Source organism: Vollenhovia emeryi, unplaced genomic scaffold (genome assembly GCF_000949405.1).
Source record: "Vollenhovia emeryi isolate VEMERY1.0 unplaced genomic scaffold, V.emery_V1.0 DF939129.1, whole genome shotgun sequence".
Taxonomy (NCBI): Eukaryota; Metazoa; Arthropoda; class Insecta; order Hymenoptera; family Formicidae; genus Vollenhovia; species Vollenhovia emeryi.
In genome coordinates this window covers 439,160-462,697 of record NW_011967237.1, presented here as the reverse complement: position 1 = coordinate 462,697, position 23,538 = coordinate 439,160, and the positions used below count along the sequence as shown (strand labels likewise).

At 43.9% G+C, this 23,538-nt stretch overlaps 1 protein-coding gene across 1 annotated transcript in view; it reads left to right on the top strand.

Annotated features, from left to right (window-relative positions):
• The first annotated feature begins 654 nt into the window (after positions 1-654).
• The window catches only part of LOC105568377 (Down syndrome cell adhesion molecule-like protein Dscam2), a 72,911-nt gene continuing 50,027 nt past the window's right edge, over positions 655-23,538 (top strand). The window contains exons 1-6 of the mRNA XM_012024008.1: positions 655-762; positions 3,382-3,508; positions 8,782-8,963; positions 9,425-9,563; positions 12,407-12,568; positions 21,185-21,334. Of these exons, the coding sequence (XP_011879398.1) occupies positions 3,415-3,508; positions 8,782-8,963; positions 9,425-9,563; positions 12,407-12,568; positions 21,185-21,334 (727 nt within the window). The 5' untranslated portion in view covers positions 655-762; positions 3,382-3,414. The remainder of the gene's footprint in view (positions 763-3,381; positions 3,509-8,781; positions 8,964-9,424; positions 9,564-12,406; positions 12,569-21,184; positions 21,335-23,538) is intronic.

Genomic DNA, 23,538 nt, shown 5'->3' with positions numbered 1-23,538 from the left:
TACTTTTACTTACTTACATTTTACATTTACTTTTAAAATATAGGAAAATTTCAAGAAACTCATAAAATTCTTTGAAATGCCATGTTTCACGATTGCCTGATTTTCAGGTAAATTTTAAAAGAAAACTCTTCGCGCACGATTAACTATCGCACGTCCCGTGGACGCGTGTCCGTGAAGATTCGTGAAACAATTCGCTTGCAAATTCTTTCATTACACATTAATTCCACTGAATAGTGGCGGGGAAAATAGGGACGGGTACGCGAGATAAATCCGTCGCGTTCCTCTCAATTTCTATAAACACTGCCTGATTAATTTTCTAGATCGCCGCGCGAACGAATTTTGTTGCGCAAACGCACGCGCGCGTTTCCGGCGCGTTAAAACTTCTCCGGTCCGTCGCGGCAAGTGTTTTCGAAATTCCGCGCGCGTCCGACGTTTTAAATCCGAGTGTCCGCGTCTTCTCTCGCGCGTCCGTTCCGAGGGGGTTACATCCTCCGGACGGCCCTGCCGGCGATGGCACCCTCTCCCCCCCCCTCTCTCTCATTCCGCGCCGAGTGGCGTGTGTGTTCACGCCGACGACCCCCACCGCCGCTACCACCGCCACCGACCTCGAGATAGCCGAGGAACAGCCGCCGCTCCGAAGCAAACGACGCCGCACTCTACGTTCGGTCGTTCGTGAATCCGGAGAGTGCTCGTTTCTCCGCTCCGATCTTGGTCGGCGTGCATTTGTGCCCTGCGAGTTTTCACACACGACAATCGTCGTCGGTACGTAAGATCGGAGCACCGCGGCCTCTTGCCTCCCTCGTCTCGGTGACGGTCCCCTCGACGAGGGGGGCGGGGGGGGGGAGGGGAGGGAAGAGGGAATCTGCGAGAAAGCGAACCGATTTCGCGAAATCGCTCGCGGGTGGCTGTATGCGTGCTTGTGTATGCGTGTGTGTGTCTGCATGCGTGCGTGCGCGCGTGCCTGCGTGCGTGCGTGGGTGCGCGCGGTGGAACGTTATCGGTAGTGAACGTGCTTGTGCGTGCGCGCCGATTTCCGGACGATTTCAAATCGTGCGATCGATCCGCTCGCCAGCGGAGGCTGGAGAATTCGGTGGACGCGATCGCCGACGGTCCGACGGATCTCGATCGAGTTCCCTCCCCCCCCCCCCCCCCGAGAGGGAAAAGAATCGCTTTTCGCGCCAGTCGCCGATTTATAAGAGGAGCGAACCGAGATCTAGGACATCGATTCCGTTCGCGTCTTTGTGCTAATCGCTCTCTCAAACGCGAGCGGCCTGGCCAGTCCGCGTCTCACATACACACACACACACACACACACACACACACACAGTCCGGATCCCTTTTTGTCAGTTACTCCGCTTCTCATATGGTCGCGACATGCTTTTTCGTTCCTTTTGTCGTCGACTTTTCGTCGCCGGGATTCTCTCTCGGCGGCCGAGACTCTCTTTCTCTTTCCCTCTCTCTCTCTCCCCCGGTCGTTCGCGAATTCGTTTCTTTTCGCGCGGGGAAGATCAGCCGTTCGCCAGCGCGAGCGGCTTCGCGAACTCGTCTTCCCTCACGGCCGCGAGATTATCGGTCTCTACGAGTAAAACCGCGATCCTCGCCGCCTCTGGCGTCCCCCGGTCGTCTCTTCCTGTAATGCAATTCTTTGCCGCGGCTCGCCGTGTATGTACACCGGCCGAGTTACATGATGTAACGCGACGGTGACGTAAAATGCGGGCGTCGCGTCTCGATTCCGCGAGCCGACGCGATCGACCACCGCGAGATGTACGGGCATCCTCCGACGGATCGGGAAACAATTTCGGGCTACGCGGGGGACGAGCGGGGGAGGGGGGGGGGTTCGGGGGAGGCGTGAGGACTTTAACGGGGGTCCACGGACACCGTCGTGGCCGCCTGGCTAGCCCCGAGCACCGGATGGCAGGCATGGCGCGCACCGCGCGCGAGGGGTAGATTGAACCGCTCCGCACCCTGCGATCAATAAACTCGCCGAGAGGGAGCAGCCCCGTGACGAGTCGTTCAACTCCGCCACATTTTGTCTCCCTCCTCCCCCTCCCCCGCGTCTCTTCATCCCCTCCCGCGCCGCTCCCTCCCCGCCGCCCTTCGCAACCCTCAAACCCCCCCCCCCGCGCCCCTCCCTCGACGACTCGTCCGCTGTTTCTTCAACCCGTAACCCTTGCTATCAGCGATTCAGCACGTGCACTTCCACTCCGTTCCGCAACGAGATAGCGCGCTCACTCGCGCTCCGGCGCGGCGGATTATCGCGGACCGACGGACGCCGAGGAGAGACCTCCATGCCTTTTACAGAACTTTCCCTCGCGACTTTAATCGCACGCTTCCTCGTGACGGGGACGGCGCTTGTAGGAGGCACCCTTTCGCTTCCTCGTCTGGACGCTTATAGGTTCCTGAAGCCGACGGAGGATCGGTGTATCCGCGTCGATCAGATCCGGAAAATCGGCTCTTCCGAGCATTAGAAATCAATTCTTTCGGGTGCTTAAAAGGAAGACGGTCTGTTTACAAACTGGAGTCTTCAATTCCTTCAATTACTTCTTCTGTCGACGCGTCGGCAAATTTTCGCTTAAATAGATTTAGCACAGGAACATTTTATAAATAATTGTCAAATTTGCATTTTATAAAGTCCTATAATAAAATAATTTTTTAATATTCTTAATATAATTAATCGCTATCATTGCTTAAAATACTCTCTAAAAGTCGATCAGTGGATCACCGATTGATTTTTAGAGAGTTGATTTAGTATAAATCTATTTTAAGCAATTAATGATAGCAATTAATTACACATTAAGAACGTTAAGAAATTATCTTATATTATGAGACTTCGGTATAAAAGGCAAAGTTAATAATTATTTGTAAAATCTTCCATAGTACTATCTAATAACAATCGCGTTTAATGCAACAATTATGTTTCCGTGCTGCACACACCAGCACTTTCAGTCTCAATTTACAATTCTGCGATGATCACCGAGTCAAAAGTGACTAATGTATCAGACACGTTTACGACCAATTAATCAGAGTTCACGGAGCAGCAATCCTGCCGCATAATCCAATCACATTTACAATTTCTATTAGCCTAGAACGATTTCAATTTCATTAATTTTGGGAGCGTATCACGCGAGTTGCTTAAAGCACGCTTAACTGTCACGCGCGTTGAAAGTGAGATCGCGCCTCCAACGGTTGCCGACCAACCGACCTTGAACTAAGCGAGAGTTCCCTCGTGTTAACCCGTCAAACTCACGGGCCCTCGATTTACAACAAAATCGCGAAACGCGCTTTCCTGCTTCGATATCGGGACACCATCGAGATCGGGTCGTCGGCGATCGCCTCACGACGCGCGTGTCGTTCAATCCGGTGTGTTTTATGTGAAATCAGGTGATCAGTGCACTCGGAAGAGCCGCGGTAAGGATGTGGCGAGATCCTCCAGGCGGAGGGTACAAGACACCCATCCACGTCGTCGCTATGTTGCTGCTGCTGGCTGCTGTCCTGGCATTGACAACGGGTGAGTCAACTTCGCGCGAAAAGATCTCATTCATACCGCGTTTCTCAGCGTGACTCGACGATAATTACGGAGAAGCATTCACGCGCGTGAGACACCGCGCGATAAGCGGTGAAAAATCGGAAAAATGCTTACGCAAGGACGAGTCGCGATTTTTCTTGCGCGTATCAAGTGCGCTGTAGCGAGACGCGGCGATACGTAATGTAGGATGAGGGCACACTGAAAAAAAGTCTGATAGATTCAACCAGTCGTCTGTTCGAAAATGGACGAATCAGAATTCCTTTAGGATTTACCAGAATTCCTTTAGGATTTACCATGAAAGATATTTGATAACCAGAAGTTTGCTAGACTTCACTACAAATCTGGTAAATCCTAAAGGGAATTCTGATTCGTCCATTTTCTAACAGACGACTGGTTGAATCTATCAGATTTTTTTTCAGTGCAAACTTTAATGCCCGGTTTCACCAAACGTTGCTCAACTTTAATCTTACACTGAAAAAAGATCTAATAGATTCAACCAGTCGTCTGTTCGAAAATGGACGAATCAGAATTCCTTTAGGATTTACCAGAATTCCTTTAGGATTTACCATGAAAGATATTTGATAACCAGAAGTTTGCTAGACTTCACTACAAATCTGGTAAATTCTAAAGGGAATTCTGATTCGTTCATTTTCTAACAGACGACTGGTTGAATCTATCAGATTTTTATTCAGTGTAAGGATCAAATTCAGATATTAAGATCGGAGAGGATCTTCGTTCAAAACTAATAGCGAATTCGATTGCTCGCACTGGTGCGCACTGAGCGCACGCTAAGGCCTGCTTATAGTCCATTTTTATATTTAACTTTGCCTTAAATACACGTTCAAGCCGTAAAACGATCCGCATGGATGGTACACAGATCACTTTGCTGGCTACGAAATATTTCAAGAGATATTTAAGACGATCCTTGAATATAAGAATTGACTGCAAGCAAGCCTTAGCGTGCACTCGATGCACTAGTGCAAGCAACCGAATTCGCTATAAGACCACTGTTCGTTTTAAAGCTACGCGGTTTCTACGCCCTTTTGTCGTGGCACTTTGTACATCGCAACGTGACTCCTGACGTTTCCCAGAATTATTCGTAATTCTCTTGCATAAATTACAAGTCTGATGCGCATTTGAATGCATTACTGCAGCGTAATATTAAATACATATTCGAGCTTATCGAATTGCAAAGTTTACCAGCTGACGCAGCGTTCTGTTCTCTCTGCGGTACACGTGCTTCAAATATGATGTACTCAGCGACGTTAAGCATCCTTGGATTTTCCTAGCTCCAATTAGCGTATTGAGAGGAGATTAACATGTGGCTCTAATAAGTTTCTGTCAAGAATAAGATTGTGAAAATTCACTTCTCTTTATGTCATTGTAATGTTCAAGTCTAATATAATAAAATGTAGAAGTGTAGGAATTTTAGAAAGATTTTAGAAATTGCTTTTCTACACAGAAAGAAATTATTTTGTATCAACAAGATCAGTGGAATTGAAATGAAATTGTTGAAACAACATCGGTACTAATGAATGAGAAACATCAGCTAGTTAATACAATTGCGTGAATTATTTATGTTTGTGGCAGCCCGTGACGTTAAAGTTTAATTCGAGCAACTTCATTTTCATTCAACAGCATGTTTTCCCGTGTATAAAAGTTGTATAATATCCTTCTTTATATAATGTAAAAATCAGTAATGAAAGATTGAATCCCACACTGTTATTGTGTTGTTAAATTGAACTCGATGAGGAAGTCACTCCTGCTCGACATGTCCTGAATTTAATTAAACAAATGGAGTTGAAAGAGACCGTAAAATGAAATGAGTTGAATGAAAGATGTTTTCTAACTACAATTTGTGTTGTAAAATGATAAATTTTGCTACATGTAATAGCCAGAAGTAGCAGTATATTTAATTTAACGCTACAAGTCTAACAGTGCAACAAAGGAATAATCAAGACTCGCGCGATTTTCAAGTATCCGATCTAAGAGTTGGATTTCGTTTATTCTGATTCGCTGTAACGGTCCACCGCTGTCTTTTGTGGCATAATCTCGTGTCCGCGTATTTTGAACCGAACAGACGGTTAGTTGGGACCGTGAAAGGTCCCGAGGTGTAGGTACGAGTGGATCACGAAGCGCAGCTGTCGGAGGAGAGGCTGAGATGAAGGGAACGAGGAGATCGAGGGAAAGGAACAGCTGCTGTTCCCAGAATGCAGGCTCACATCATGCTCTGAGAAGAGAATTGCACTCGCGGATGCTCGCCGCCAGGTGAATCCGCCTATTATGCGGGACCTGAATTATTTCATCAGTAGAACGTCATTTATTATGGAAAGTGAATGGCATCGGGCTGGAGTGTTCACGGAGTTTCTGATTGACATCCGAATTGGGGGATGAAAATTAAAAAGAGGATTTCGTTGATAATCACAGGAAAGTGAAAAATGGAGTTCACGATGACTGAGTTGTAACGGAAGCTTTGCGAAATTGAATACAAACGAGACGTTCTTTTGGATTTCAATAAAATTGTGGTGCAAACGACGTTAATTGTAAATATACTTTGACGTTGTAATCACGTGAAATACGTGTACGACAACATTGCATTTTAATTGCAATGGAAGCGATATCGAGACCAAGCTGATTATATTGTTTGCACTTCGAGCCTGCAGAAGCGATGCTTCTACTTAGAGAAACACTCGATGTTTTGGTATCTAACAGGAAGTAACAGAAATAGACGCGGTTACAGAAGCCATGTATGACCTGAAAGAATGAGGTTTGAGTATTTCTTGGGACCTCCACACCTACGCGTAAAAATTGTATGTCCGCCCTCGCGATTATTAATGTGCGTTGATAAAATATGATTTGAATAATTCTAGTAGTAATTTCAAAGAGCTGACTGTGCTCTGAGAGCTTTTGAAAGACGATTGAAAAATATACTTTAGAATCAATGAATTTAACGCTTAAGATATAAAGCAAAATTAATTATTCCGTCTTTTATTTAGCTAAATAATAATTAAACGATAAAAGAAGTCGCTGAAAAATGAAGGGAAAATCGTGAAAGACGCTTCGCGTAACAGTTTCGAAATGAAAAAAAATCAAACCTCAGCGCAAGCGCGTTTAAAATTAAAATTTAACTTCAAATTAACGACAAGTCGAAGGCGAGAGAAAAGGTTCCATCGAAAGACCGCTTAGTTCGATTCGTTTTTCTTTTCGGCACCTTCGACCGCCGACTTATGGTTTCGACATATTTCTCATTATTATGCACGTCACAGCGTCTTACGTTTACGCACGCATACGCATACGCGCGAGCAGATGCGAACGTGAATCACGCGTGTGTGCGCGCTGAAAATATATTCGATGCAGCATGTTCCGGACGTTTCAAAGCTATCGCTATATATAGATTACAGAGCGGTTCTCGGCCGGGAAGAATCTCGCCTTTCATCGGGGGATTGCGTGAGAGTTTAATCTCGGGAAAGAAATTTTTACCCGCCACTTTTGCGATCGATATCCACACGTGCGGCGCGCCGCGTCCCGCGCCAATGTAGCCGCGACAATACCCCGCGCCCATTGTTGCACCGTGCACGTGCCGCGGGACGTATAAACAACGTAACCCTTTGGACGTAAATGCACACTCGCCATTGAGAAACTGCGTACGCACTCAGTTAATCATTGCGATACCCCGGCGTTACTTTAATCCTTTCAGCCCCTTCGGTGACGCTATTGTAACTGTCAACTTAACGAGGTGATTTTGATTTGAGAGAAAAGAAGAGAGAGAGAGACAGGCAGAGGAGAGAAAATATCCGATGCAAAGCTTAAAGGAAAAGAAGGAAAAGAAAACAAAAATATAAGACGAGAGAGGGAGGGAGGGAGGGGGGGAGAGAGAGAGAGAGAGAGAGAGAGAGAGAGGGAGAATAAAAAGTTAACTTTTTGTTAGCTGCTTCAGTTTAATGTAATTTTATTTACGGAAAGTGTCTATTACCGTTGAGAGTGAAATGGATCGGGAGGAAAGCTGGGAAAGAACAAGAATAGGCGATATAAAATTGCAATTGCTCCGAGAGCCCAGGTCCGACTCTAGCAGAAGGCGCGTATTCATAAAAATTCGAAACACCTGTTCTTTATACCAGCGTATCCTGCCCGCTCGCTTCAACGGCGCACGCTCCGCCAACCGGTTCTTGATTTTGCACCGGGTTTGTATACGCTCTCGCTTCGCCGCGACCGGCGTCGTAGGTGAATCAGTAGGTGGCTACGTGCGAGAAAAGTAGCGCGGTAGACCGCATAAACTTGGGATATATCCATTGTAGCGAGGGGTGACTTGAATCACTAAACATTCGTATCTCCGTGTTGCTTTTGCACCACGTCGCTATAAAGAAATTGCGGACGGCCACTCACGCGGATAAATAAATGCAGGTTTCGAAACGTATCTTCTCAGCTGTCGATCCGCGGAGTATAAATCACGATTGTGCGGACAATGCCGCTCGTATCGAGAGAGAATTGCACGGAAATTATTTCTGATTCGTACTTGGAAGAGGATTTTCCTGCCGCCCATGACAATTGTACGGAACGCAGCGATTTGCAATGCGTTTGCAATTAATTTGCAGCCAATGGCACATAATTTGCCATCGGTGGAAATAACTTTTCGCCATCGATGGCACTGATACAAACTAGGAGCACGGCCGCTCCACGACGGAAAAGGAATCACGCATTGTCGTCTCCCTTATGGTCACATGACGTTGATCGCATATTATTCAATAACAGGCCCGACAACCTGTTGTTTGCTGCAATTGGCAACGCGCCAATTGAATGTGGGTGTCGCATATCCTGGTTGAAACGGATGATAAGCGAAACCCGAAGACACGAGACAAAAGGTCTCGTCGCTCGTGGCACTTTAAATTAATTGTGCTAATGTTTCCCACAAGCCGTTAAGTATCCCTTACATTTCGCTCTGTCCACGGAACACATTCCGTTTTCGTGACTACAACAAAACTCCGCCGCAGTCTCCGGACCAACATTACATCAAAATTAAATTACACTTGCGAAGATATTGCTTCAAGTCGTCTTGCGAGTCGTTTATAATTTCGAAAAATAACCGTTAAAAAATAAGCCGTTTGTTTTGAAAGTGGTGTACGTTAACCAACTTGACCAATCGTGTTGAGTTTGACACGAAAATGTTACGCAGTTGTACATCGTTTTCGAAATAAATTACTTAAGCGATATAAACGTACTCGTGCATGATCAGGGAAACTTTTGCGTCTTGCTTGCAGTTGTTTCGGCTGAAGACGCATCGATGGGACCGGTGTTCGTCAAGGAACCCCCGAACCGGATTGATTTCTCAAACGGGACCGGAGCAGTCGTCGAATGCCAGGCAAGAGGAAACCCGCAACCGGATATCATTTGGGTCCGTTCCGATGGAACTGCTGTGGGAGACGTTCCCGGATTGCGACAGGTATCGTACCAAATTTTTGTATACCCGTTTCCCTTATTAAAATCTTATTCGGATAAATATTGAAGCTAATATCGAGGGAGAATTGCCGTCGATTTTATCGAGCTGCTTCAAAATAGATGTGCGTGTGTGACATCCATCAAATCTATTAAAGTCGTTAACGCGTCTATTAATGTTAGCAAAAACGGATGTTCTCAATGAAGCAAAAAGTAAGAGATTGAAAATGAATTTTTATCTTCCACACGTAGGACGTGAACTGTTCCTCTAAGTAGCCGGCAATTATTAGTCATTCCAGTATCAAAAAATACCTATCTGCAATATGTGAATGGAATTATTAAACGCCCATGCCATCCCACATTCATTCACGCAATCGCGAAGGACGTTTTAATTATTTCTAAGCTTGCCGCTCGCGTTATTGTACACTGATTTAGTTTCTACATTCTATGGTTGTTTACCCCTCGCAGGTTCTGCCGAACGGAAATTTGGTGTTCCCTCCTTTCCGCGCTGAAGACTATCGTCAGGAAGTTCACGCTCAGGTCTACAGCTGTTTGGCACGTTCCCCTGCGGGTTCGGTGCACAGCCGTGATGTCAACGTGAGAGCCGGTAAGTGTCAATCTTTATCCATTAAGTACTTATCGTTTAGCCATCTGTAGCAGCCTATAAAGGATGTTTCAGAAATAAAGAGCGCCCTTAAATTTAATCTCAAACTTGGATTTGATATCGATCTCTGACAAAAACTTAACTCTCTATATATTTAATATCGAAGTACATGTATTAGTTATAGAACTGCAGTTAAATTTATAAAAATAATTAGACAATTTAAATCTTTAACATTTATTTCAATTCAAAAATTTTGGAAACATTTTGTGTAACGAAACCAAAATTGTGTTTTGAAATTGAAATTAAAATTAAAGTTAATTCTTGTTGTTTGAAGTTAAATTAAAGCTTTTTTGTTGTTTTATCCACTGTTGTTTCCAACGCATTAGAAGTTCTTACTTGAGAATTTTTTAATAATTTTTTTGTAAACGAGTAATACATATATTTAAAATTAAAGTTATATTTTTAGATATAAGATGGCTAAACATAGGAAAATTTAAAGAACATTCTTTCCAGCTGTGGCTAAGAGCACGTGTTTTCGTGCTCACTATTTTTGCTGTATCTTATCCGACGTTTTTCTCTGGAAGAACTTCAATTCGGTAAAAGGCATCGGTGTCACGATCGGATGATACAATACACAATCCGATGCTATACTCTTTTATGCATTTTGCAATCTCTGCCGCCGCCGTTTATGCGAACTTATATTTAATTCGTTCTTCAGTCTCAATCTGCTCGCAAAGAAGTTATTTTTTTTACGCAATCGATGCAAAAATTTCTACTTTTATGTACTTTTATGTCATCGTATCGTTCTTGTAAAAGTGAAAATATTTCTGAGTCACACGGTGATATCATTAAATCTGACGTCACTATGCTTTATCGACCGCAGCAGTTTCCAATTGCGTCCTTATCGCTTACTGGTTAAATATAACTTGTTCAGTACAGATTTCTTAAAATAATTTTTGGGATAATTATGCAACAATAATTACTCAACAAAATTATATTAATATTTATTAAATATATTGTGATTTTAGATGTAAACAAAATTACAAAATTTTATCACATCAATTGTAGAAAATTACTTAAAAGAAATGTTTACTTTAACGAATCTGATAAAATTTCTTTACATTAGCAAAAATATAAAATTCTTGGGGCTGTTGAGGCTGGAGCAAAATAGTTTCCGGCGTACTGTGAACGTTATTTTGTGTGTAACGAAATTATAGTGGTGGCGCAGTATTACGACACCGACGTCAATAAAGAATACGCGATCCGTGGGAACAGTGCCATTTTGAAGTGTGTCGTTCCTTCCTTCGTCGCCGATTTCGTCAAAGTCCTATCCTGGCACACGGATCAGGGAGAGGAATTCGTGCCCGGCGATGACTTTGGTATAAACAAGATTAGGATTTGATCAGTGAACTGACCGATCTCCTTAACTCCTTGCGAGCAGAAAATTACGTCGTTGCATCTTTGACACACAACGATCTGCGTTTGCACACAATTAAGAGCCGTGAATTTGAGAATTTTATGTTCTGAAGATATCTAAAGTTTTATAACAGTACGAAATTAACATTTGACGTAGCCATTGCGTAGAAACGCGTGAAAACAAAGTATACATTTAAATCCTAAATCCCACGTTAAATTTTCCATTCTGAGTCTCGGCCAAATTTTACGGGTGCAATTTCCCAATTCATTTATACCCCTCGCACAGGGACAATTAAGAAATAATGTCGTTATCGCCCGCTCATATATTCCAGTTCGGGGGCACAAATGCGCCGCGTCGTTCGGTTGAGTGACTGACACCATCCGTGCGACTCGGCCGCTTCTCGTATATTGATCTCAATTGCCACGGTGGCGAAATGCAAATCAATTTGGAGCTGTGCAACGCGAAAGTATATGGGTCGCTCACTTTCCACTTCCACGGCTAGCACGTGTGTGTATGTATGTATATACGCGCGCATCGTTACATTCGTCTCGTTAACGTTATATTCAACTCGTATCTAGCAGAAACAATCGAATATTTGACCGTTGTCAGCTATCTCTCTCATTTTTTCTATTAAACCACAGGACACTCGCTTCTGACGCGCCGCCTGCATGTTTCAAATCGATCAGTTCGTTTAACAATATTTTAGATATCTTCGTTCTGCCCTCTTTTACCTGTTCTGGAAATTAATAATAGCAATGCTAATTGGTCCTAATAATAATAAAAATAACAGTAAATGCGCTTTTATTAGTGCTATTGTTTTTGTGGTCTGTTATCGCATTAATATTTCATAATCAAAAATACAAAAACAGTTACTATATCAACTGTGGAACAATAGTTCTCGCAATTGCCGTTAAATTTCATTTCAAACAATTTTCATAAAAGCGAAAATGCTTCAGGTTTTTTTTTTTTGAACATCGTATCGACGCATCCGGGGTATGCGTATGTGCACGCATGCACCGGGCTGTGAAAGTCAATCGATCGTGTGCCATCGTGATGTCTGCTCGTCGGCGACTGCCGACATAAGATGCGACAACGCAAATAATTCTGCTCGCGGAGCAACGGCGAAGTACATCGCCCGAAGCTGTCGTCAACGTCGTCGAGATCTCACACGGTTGTCATAAAAAGAAATTAATTTTTTCATACATTTGAAAAAAAAACCTTTTCACGAATTGCGTATAATCTCGCATTGTAAGGACAATGTCGGCCGGTCAGGAGACACAATATTCCGTTGAATGTACTTGCAATCGACGTGAAAATAAAAGCGGTACGGGCGGACGCCGTAATGTTCGTAGTGTTGAGTAGAAAAATCGGCCGTAATGTTGAGTAGAAAAATCGGCCTCGCGCGGATTATTGCGATCGTTTATTGCAGTGGTGCATCAGTATTATCAGTCCGAGGTCAACAACGAGTACGTAATACGCGGCAACGCGGCCATTCTCAAGTGCAGTATACCGAGCTTCGTCGCAGAATTCGTTCAGGTCATTGGCTGGCAGGACGATCAGGGGAACTCTTTCGATCCGGATCAGGGAAACGGTACAATCCGAAACTTTTAGGCATTCGGGAGGAACTTGGGATCCGCGTGGGCAGCGAATGGGCGAAACTGGTCAACGTCGTCGCGTTCGGGAGGGCGCGAGATATTTCTTCTCGCCTGACTGCGTGGTCGTGTGTCGCGAGTCTCGCTGATATTTCATTCGAATCAATAAATCGAGGTAAAAGTCTATGGGCAACCTTTTCGAGACGTACATTGAACTTGCCACTTTGTCATTTAAATGGAACGCTTTACACGAGTGTAGGAGTGCTTGATATTTTATTTGAGACTTGCGTAAGTAATGCAATTTCTTGGGTAGGCCGTGTCGCGAGGTTTCTACCTTACTATCTGAGAACCAGTTTCCGTAATTACATAGCGGAGCATAGGATCAAATTGTATAATATTAGCCGCTGGAGCGTGCGGCTCTAATGTTGCAATCTCTCTGATCGTAATCATCTAATTCTCTCCAGTGGAATATATTTAATTTCTACGGAATGATTAAATCTACGCGCGTAACAAGGCATTGTCTACGGTGACTCGCACGTCGCGATAATAATGAAAGTATGTTATGCGGGCGTCCTGAATCGAGGAAAAAAAAAATTGGTTCTTCTCGATTAGGCGCGCAGCAACGCAACGCGATGTTCGGAAGCGCGCGGTGCAGCAACACAATGCGCCATTATAATATGCCATTATCTTCCGCAGTCGTGACTCAGTACTACGAGGCGGAAGTTGTATCGGAATACGTGATACGCGGAAATGCGGCTATTTTGAAATGCACCATACCGAGCTTCGTCGCCGAATTTGTGTCGGTCGAATCGTGGGTGGGGAGCGACGGTTCGACTTTCAGACCGTCCACTGATTACGGTACCAAATCTCATACGTGTTCCTTATTCGCGTGCACACTTGTTCTTTTATCGCTCCTACTAGAGCAGCATCCTTAAGGGAATGATACGCCGGGGAGAGATTTGTACTCCTCTAGTTCTCTGCTCCCTTCGATCATCTCCACCTGAAGAAAACTGATATCAGTTACTCTTACCGGTATAACGATGACATATTGCTAGAGCAATGACAAGATGTTACCGTTATACGTAAAGTATTAAAATATGTGGAGAACTTGTGCCGTTGAAAGAAGAACGAAGTTATGGCTTTTAGAAATTTTTTGTTATCGATCACGACACTTCTTCGATAAGAAGAAATCTATGGTACAGATTTTCTATGACGTTTACTGCTTTCGTTAAATCTTGACGTGTTTTCATAAATATGTATTTGCGAGGCAAGATAAATTCTTTTATTTTAGAAACGATTAGCAACACACGCGCGTCATTCTAAACTCTTATTCTGCATATCGTGCTAGATCGTTTAATGAACTTTTGACGCGCAACGTGCCAGCGTTGCACAATTTGTATGATGACCACTGATGAGCACGTCGGCCAATAAGTACATACGATGAGTACACAGAGAGCGAGGAAATTCTCTTTCCGGTCGTATCACCCCTGTCTCACTGTTACTCAGACACCCTGTCCCCTCGCCCAACTTTGTCAAAGTTCAAAGTGGCACGTGGTAACGATTCGTTTCCGCCGGCCACGCGGTCCGATCTGACGGCGGCAGAACGACGGCGGCAGCACACGTACATACGCGAGAGTTAATGAACCATCCGGTAGCTCTCACACCGCGAATTACGATAGGTCTAAGAAAATAAGCCGACGATCGTGTCTACGGACGCGCGTGGAAAATCACGGGAAGTCACGCAGGGAGAGCCGAGAATAAATTTTCCGTTTCAGCGTGACGTAATGTCCAGCGAGCGCATTTTGACGTAATTGACAACGCAATAGGATAGTGAAGAGATCAAAAGAGCGACAGTTCTTTTTAGAATTTAATTTGCGATTGCATTATCATATTTATTTCGCTCTATTTTGGATAGATAGCAAAAAGTATTTACAGGGCACTGTGATAAAAAAGAGATTCCAAACTGCTTCTGCTATCATTTCCACTGCTTTTTATGAAAAATCTTACTGTTTGCTCGTAATTTGTTTTACGATGTCTCTAAAGAGCTCAAATTTTCCTGTTTATGGGCGTATTTTTATATTTTTTCTTGCGAAAAATAGGGAATGCGCCTCATACAATCTTTGACCATGTGACATTTCTTATTAATTCAATTAAACACGCGCTGTATTTTAATGTGTACTCCCCGCATAGTTGTCACTCAGCCATACAATCCGGAGATCTTGACTGAATACGTTATAAGGGGAAACAGCGCGATATTAAAATGCAGCATCCCCAGTTACATCGCAGAATTCGTTACTGTCGAGGCGTGGATTCGCGAAGATGGAGAGGTTTACCTTCCGGCGGATCTTACGGTTGCGCAGGGTATTACATTGGGCGATCCTCAATTATTTTAAGCATCGCCGAAAATTTGTATATGGATTAGGATGTTTATTCTAATAGAAAGATATAATTCAGGGATTCGGAAAGGATCTCTTTACCGTAACTTGTTTCATGAATTTAAACAGTTATTTTGCGGTTAAAAGTATTAACCCTTTTAGCAAAGAGTTGGATATTACAGTTGTATTAAATTGTGTACAGTCTTCTTGCAACTAATCCTATGCAATTTGCCGTGGAAAGCGTCGTTATTTGTGCCTACTAATAGCCGAAACAATCATCTTTCCTTTCATGACCCTGTTGTGCATTTTACTTTATTTTCCGCCGATCCATCCGTTTAACTCTTTGAACTCTACCCCGAACTCTAGTTTTATAAGAGCGTATCGAAAGACGCTCTGTGATACATAAACAAAATATCTTGTTAAAGTGTGACAAAAAGTATTTTGAATTTTTATGCGATTAACTGATTTACTTTATACAGAGCGATTGTAAATTAATCGTATAAATCTCGCCGTTTTATGCGATCAGATAGCAAATTACAAAAGGAAACGTTGAATTTTTTACCGTGTCTCAAAGAGTTAACACATTGCCGGCAGTGGTTTCGCAGTTCTACGTTACCGAAGCCGAGAACGAGTACGTGATCCGGGCTAACAGCGCGATCATGAAATGCAAAATACCGAGCTTCGTATCCGAGTTCGTCCAGGTGGATCAGTGGATGGCCGACGACGGGACGATTTACATGCCCGGACAGGAGTACGGTATGATGCCGGTCGATGCCGACGTAGTGCGCCTTGTCGTCCGCGCGGCGCAGCTTCTTCTCCATTCTCTTATTTCCCCGTTGTTCTCATTTCCCACCCTCAAACGAGTTCTCGCACTTTCTTCTCATTCGTTTCCCGGCAATCCGACGACTGTCGGTTGCAGTTCGCAGCTCGTGACGAGTTTCAACTTTTACTTTCGAATTTCTGCTATAATACAGGGCAATCGTGCGCAATGAGAATTACATTAGGAAGCGCGTTTGAGTTGCAAGATAAACGTCTGAAGGATGGATACAAAGACGTTACCGAAATCAGTTTTAACGATAGCAATTTCAACGGCGAAAAATACGATGGCTCCGTAGGACCGTCTTTTGGCGCGGCTCGAGTAGCGTCCGTCAAAGCGAAACAAAATTCAATGTGATCTGTCGTGATCTGCTCTGAGCGAAATCACGCGTTGCAGTGGTCCAGCAATTCTACGAGACGAGGGTCATCGACGAGTTCGTCTTACGCGGGAATACGGCAACCCTGAAGTGCCTCCTGCCCAGCTTTGTGGCGGATTTTGTAGATGTGATTGAGTGGCAGGCTGAGGATGGTTCTACGTATACCGCGAATAGCCAGGAAGAAAAGGGTACTTACGTCGATTGCACGAAACCAACGTTAAAGAAATAACGCGAACCTTTCGACATACATATATCACTTCTCAATTATATCATAGCGACGGAATTTGGTTTCTTCTAGATAATTCCTATTTATCTTTCTATAATGTTTTTTGTTCTACGTCCTCAACATTTCTCACATATCCGACTTTCGGAGCATTTTGTAAATTAAATTACAACGTGCTCGCGTCTCAGATGGGTGGAGACGGTTTATTTATGCGCGTGTATCGCACACACCAGCGTCGTTCGGCAGAACGCGCATGTAACGTGAGGGAGGGTTGGTCAGGTCGATGGAGTGGAACGCGGGTTCTGTCCCAAAAAGTTTGCCATTTTGGATTCGGCGACCGGCAAGGGTGAATAGAGATAGAGCACGCGGCTGGCGGTGGTCTCGTTCGACGTAATCCTCTGATTAGGATAAGCCAGATTAATCGGGTTGAGAAGCGAATTAACGCCCCGCGCGACCAGGCGATTTGATCCACTTTCAGCAAAGAGAGAGGATCGTTAAAGGGTTATTCCTGGCGACGTAATCGAATCTACTTTACGGTCGCGGTAGCCGGTGCATGAATGTATTGCAATATTCATTAATCAGGCGATAATTGATGTGAGCATTAACGTATTCAATTTTATCGTGCTGTCATATAAAAAGTCACAATTTTACCTCTGTATCTAATTTTTGGTCGTAGAAATGGATATTATTTTCTGAAACGCATGTTGCATATTTAAAAAGTGTGACTGAATTTGTTTATTAACCGGATTTATGAGACAAGGGAACAGAAGTTAGGACAAAAATCTTATTGTTATCAGAACTGGCACAAAAACAGAGAGAGAGAGAGAGAGATTTTTAATATTAATTTAGAGCGTAATATTCAAAATATGCCTATTGATCTTCTTTGATCTAGTGTCCACGGACAAATTTCTGTAGGAAATTAAGAGGCGGGAGCGGGAATTTATTAATTTGCAATTAGAATAAGTCAGATTAACTGGATCGATGTCCACGTGCATCGGACGTTGCTGGATTCGATAGAAGCACGATCGGAAACTGGCTGCAGCGGCAGCCAGTTTGCAGACAGCCCAGGCCTCATTGGAATTTTAATCGGCGCGATCAAAGCGCACCGGCGACGCTCCTGCAGCCTAGAACAAACGCCGAACTCCTGTTTTTTTTTCTCGCTTCATTTTGCAGTGGTCGCCCAGTACTTTGAGGTTCAGGTTTACGATCAGTTCGCGATACGCGGCAACGCGGCTATTTTCAAGTGTCAAGTTCCCTCGTTCGTGGCCGACCACGTGGACGTGGTGGGATGGATCGATTCCAACGGCGGCAGTTACGTCGCCGACGCACAGTCATATGGTAGTAAAAATTGAAAGGATGCACAGCGCGCATTGTGTCTCTCCCTCCTTTGTAAGCTGGAAAATCGCGAGCTCTCGTCTGAGTAAGGCGCAGATCATCGAGAGAACTGGATCGATCGACCGAGTTATTCGATCTTGCATGCGCTTCCTACAATTTCCTGCTCTCCTCTGAACGATACCACGTATCATGTTTGTCTGGTTTAAATGTGTGAAGCGCAAGAGGCGCATGCAACACGATTAGATATCTTTTTCATATCGTTGCGATGCGCTTCGGCGTGCCACTTGTTTATTGAACGTGTATAACGAATCGTAATGTCGAACATCGATCGCGTCTATTTCAAGACCGGTCGCGCGACCAGTTCTCTTTGACAGGAACATATTCTTCAGCTGCCGTGGACAGTAGAGTTTATTTTAATTCACAAAGAAAAGAGACGTGATGGCGACGTGAATAGGATTCCTGATTATGACACGCCCGTCTCGCCGAATGGAATTGATCGAGTCATTGAAAACCGTCGTGATGGTCACATTTAAGAATAACGTCTGGATCGTTCGTCGAGTACCTGTCTTTATTGTAAATTCTGGAAAAAAAATTGTCATACATAATATACAATATTTATTATGTGTCATACGCGCGGTAACACCGAAGCGTTTTCGCGATTAATGTGAGGCAATCGTGTTAATTAAGGCACTTTCAAAAATTTATGGGATAAATTTTGCAGTAATATGGAATGCCATAACGGTGTTCCGCATGAACTTTCAAATTGAATTCGTTAAAGTGTAATACACTATTCTATCGACTAACAACTTCGAGCCAGTATTATAGTACGCAGTATCTTCTAGTTTGACTATTTTCTTGGTAGGAGAAAATATAGACACTCCCTTTGAATTAATGAAACTAGCTGTTTGATGACTCATAGATTAAGATTAACTGGGAAATTACGTGTTAAACTGCGTTTACGTAATTCACGCAGGATATAAATGATAAATTGACTTATTCATGACATATAAATATTTAATATTTACCTGTTCAATGATACAAATTATCAAATTATTAACAGTCGAAAGGGATGAAAGAATATTTCTGTATCCGAGTTGAATTGTTAGACGGAACACTTGGCCTATTCGCTTTGAAATTAATGCGTTAAACGATATTTTTATTTTTCGACGTAGAAATCGACGAAATCGTCGATCGTGTGAAATAAAATTGTAATCAATCGACGAACGATCGACACGTCCTGTCAGGTGGGAGATGTGCGCCTTATGGTAAAACCGGAAACCGGTGTCTGGTTGCAGTTGTCGGGCAGCGGTATGCAGTGAACGTGATGGACGAACACGTCCTTCGGGGGAACGCCGCAATTATCAAGTGTCACATACCGAGCTTCGTCGCCGAATTCGTCGAGGTTGACTCTTGGATCGAAGACGAGACCACTGATATATATCCTAGCGCCGATTACGGTACACGATGCGCAACCACTTCATGTCATCTTCATTCCGATCGAATATCGCGCGAATCTTGTATTTCCACGACACTCGCAGTCCACCAAATCGGCGCGTCATGCGAACACTTGTCGAGACAAACGCATGGAATGCCAATAGGAATTGTGTTCTACTTTTGTGTGCATTTCTGTTATTCTGTTGTTACGCGACTCGTGAGATAATGTCTGTGCGAAGAATATTTCGGTTTAGGGAAGTAGATTCTTGGACAAGGTTTCTTATGGTTTTTCGTTTCTCCTCCTTCCAATACGCTTTGTGTTTTAGTTACAAAAATCGATGCGCTTCTTTTGCACTCTCTGTTCTGTAAGAACACACGAGCGTTTGGTAAATATAATAGAATTACAGTGCTCGGTAAGCATTAATGTGCGGCAATATAGATCAAGGATTCTCCCATGCGTCGTCCGACCATCGCCCGGTAATGACACCCCGTTCGATGGTCGCTTTCGCATTCGAGCAAGAATTATCCTCGGCTCGGCCGTGACAAGTAAAAACGCGCTGGTTTCAGCCAGATTCGTCGCAAATACGATACGTAGCGGCGACTTTTACACAAATATTGACACGTGGGAGGGAAAAAGAGAATGGCAGGAAAAGGGAGTGAAGTTTTTCACACATGAATTTACAGTTTGCAAAATAACAAAAATACCAATCCTGGTCGTTTAAATCGTTCCATCGGCCTCCGCTCTATCGACCAAGCACCGTTCGAACCGATATCGTATCATGGCACGCGTGCAAAAATGCAAGACACACGTGTTCTCTTGTTTTGATGGGATGCCCCTCGTTTCAAAAGTACCGTGCAATATGGGATTTTACACGTGGAAATTCGTACGACGTTGACTGCCGCTGCTCGCGCTGTTCCAGAGACCTCTCTTCCCTCTCTCCACCGATTTTTTTTCCAGCCGTTCGATCGGCCCATCCGTCTCTGCTCACCTGTATCCCCCTCTCTGTGTGGTAGTAACTAAATGGCTGTGGATACCGCTTGTATATGATCGCATGAAACTAGTTCGCCTATCCAGGAAGTCTCGTTTGTCGATGAGATTCGGCCGCAAAAGCGATCAGATTCGTTAGAGGCGTTGAAACTGGAGCTTCAGTCACAATGGAGATTAACTTTAACGTGCAAAATGGATTAACAGGCAATTCGTTAGATCTCGTTTGTTAAGGTAATCTGCGTCTAGTAATATTGTATACAGTTAAATTTAATGGAAGTTTATATCGGAGATTTAATAATACAGAATTGCCTTTACGAAATAATTTGTCATGCTAATTTACACCCGTAAATACCCAGTGAGAAATGATTCGTCGTTTCGACGTCGAATCGACATCGACACCGTCGAATTGACATCGATTCGACATCTCGACGTCGATCGACGAATCATTTCTCACTGGGATAGATTTTACATTTGTGCGTCACACGCTTTGTCCTTTTTACATTTGTCACAATAAATACAAAGAGTACATAGATTTCCTGGATACCTGAACGAGCGAGGGGAACATAGCGCGCCATACATTTACATTTGCAAAGATGAAGACGTGATTCCGCATAATATCTTTCCTATGAGTCTGACAGACGCGGTGGGCGCGAGATTCCCTCGCTGTTGTTTGGCGAACTTTGATTCCGTAAAGAATTCGCCGAATCGTTGAAGCGGGAAATTGAGAAAGAGTCCGTGTCCATTCTCCGTTCGGTGAATTCGCGTACGCGCAGAACACCGCATGTGCATTAATCCAGACGGCATTGTGCTCGAAGTCGTTGTAATTTTACCTTACTGTCATTCGAGCATCGTGCGATTAAGTCGGGATAATCGATTTTATCTCGATACCAATAACACGGACGTGCTCGTTAATTAATCGGCAGTGATGTGTGTTCGCAACTAATCAATTGGTAGCGATATCGCGCGACGTCAAATAATGCAATAATCAGTCGATCGATTATCCTGACGAGTCACGTAAGCGAGACTAATGTGCAATGACTAACGCGTGCAACTCTGAACGGGTTTAGATGGGAAATACTTGGTACTGCCATCCGGAGAGCTGCACATCAGGGACGTCGGGCCCGAAGACGGATACAAGACTTACCAATGCCGCACGAAGCACAGACTCACCGGCGAAACTAGGCTATCCGCAACGAAGGGACGTCTCGTCATTACTGGTAAGTCGAAACGCCAAAGTGTCTCGTTCCTTTCATACGGAAATCACGATTCTGATTCGGCAACGCTCACTTTGTAAACGTCTCTCGATTGTCCCTCGATGTAAGCGGAGGGCTACAGCTTCACTCATCAACGTTCCGCGTCAGTTTCTCCAAAGTAATCAGAATCGTATTTCTAGTTTCGGACCTGGATACCAGTTCACGCAGTTTCAACTTTGCCGATCAATACAGTTATTTGTAGCGATTATTTTACACAGGTCGCACTTTACAATCATGAAAGCTAGTTAATTATAAAATTACTATTGCGTAATAATACGTTTGTCTGTCGAGTTAATTAGAAATTAATCGCGCGAGTTAAATAAATTTGAAAACTATAACAAATATAGGACATTTTCTTTTTCCTTTCTTTTTAAACATCTAGTTTACATATCTCTTTTAATTTAGCATAACTTTGGAGACGTCAATTTTTTAATACCGTCATTATGAACTATCTAGTTAATCGCGAGGTGTCTGGGTTCGAAACTGTCGTCCAAAAGACAATTGATTTTCCATAACAGACGTAAATATACACGAAATTAGCATTTCAAGCGATTACCGCGTAATCTTCCAAGTTAATTTCTAAACTCTCGCTCGCGTTGCTGCAAATTACTTTTGCATTTCTGGAAAATCAGTTTTCTCTTTGGGTTTATTGTCACGTTCAGTGAACGTGCAGTCGTTTGCGCCAACGAGTTTGATCGACTCTCGCTCGGTTCCTCCGAACACGCGAAACGTCAAGAGAAGAGACGTTCGATATTTTTATATCAGCGATTTGAATCTTTTCTCGTCTCGAAAAGGCCGGAACGCATGTCCGGCATCTAGCGCGATCAAGCTCGGGGGTGAACCTGAATGCTGGGACAGGGTACCCCTGCGGGCACGCGCCACCGCCCGCCCAAAACTCGACTCTTGACATGATCGGTTTCGAGAGGAATTGTTCAAAAAGAAAGACAAATGAAAGCTAGAAAAAAGAAGTGACTTGTGCGAAATTCTTTCGTTTTGCGGCGCCTTCCGCGATCTCCGGGCTCTGTCCTTCGCTCTCGCGTGGTAAGTTTACGGAACATGTTCTTTCAGCCGAGAACTTCACCGTGTGGATGCTGCGCATAGTTCGATAGACGTGGCACTCAACGCAGCTGAGCTCCGTTCTGTGCTGTGAATTAGGCGGAATCGATCGAATCTTTGTTCGCTCTTACAGTAAATTAGAAGGGATATTCGAGCCGGTTAAGTGCGACAATGATACCGGCCACATTTCCCTCATTTTTGAAAAGATCCTATCAGTCACGTCCTTGTCAGGTTCTATCTTGTGTTCATTTCTATGAAAAAAAGTAATCCGTATTAAGTCAAAATAGCACGTCGAATTGCTACACAGATTTTTCTTTTCGATCACTTTTATTCGTGGCTTGTATCATTGGTTCACTGAGAATGGCTTATCTTATCGCGTAATTCGGATAGTCGAAAATTAAGAAATTCGTTTCGGTATGCTCCGAGGTTACGACGCGACATTGAGCGAAGTCACTTTCGCTCCGCCACCGCTCTTGTTTCGTGTAGTTGTTGAGTATCACACCGATCGGCAGGATGACACCGATGAATGAATCGTTTTATTCGTACGAGCGGCACAATAGCGCGTAGGCAAAGCCCGTCGAGTCACGTTGACGCGATGCTATGATCTAGGGGCTAACTAGGGCAAGATGCAATGTAGCCGATAATAACGATGATTGGCGACGCGAGCAGGGGGCACGGTTCCACTGACTTTTCGTTATGCAGAACCCGTGGGGAGTGTACGGCCAAAGTTTCCTACGATGGACAACATAAACGGACTTTCCGTCCACTTGGAAGGCAATATACCGCTTCTGTGCCCTGCCCAAGGATTTCCAGTACCATCTCATAGGTACGACGTTCTTGATCGGAGCGCAGATTAACTTATGGCTGGAAATTATTAAACGAATACAGGATGAGTTTTATTTCGCGAACCAGTCTTTTACCATGAGAGTTGGATTACCCACCGAAACCCGGCAAAAAATGGATAAATCTCGTTATACAGGGTGAGTCTTTCCATATCCGACAAAATTTTTGAGAAGGTAGAACGGATCGAGATGAACGGAAAAGTCCTGTACCATTTTGCAATTTTCGTGATAGTTAACGAGTAATTAATTATTAAAAATCGTTGTCTTAGG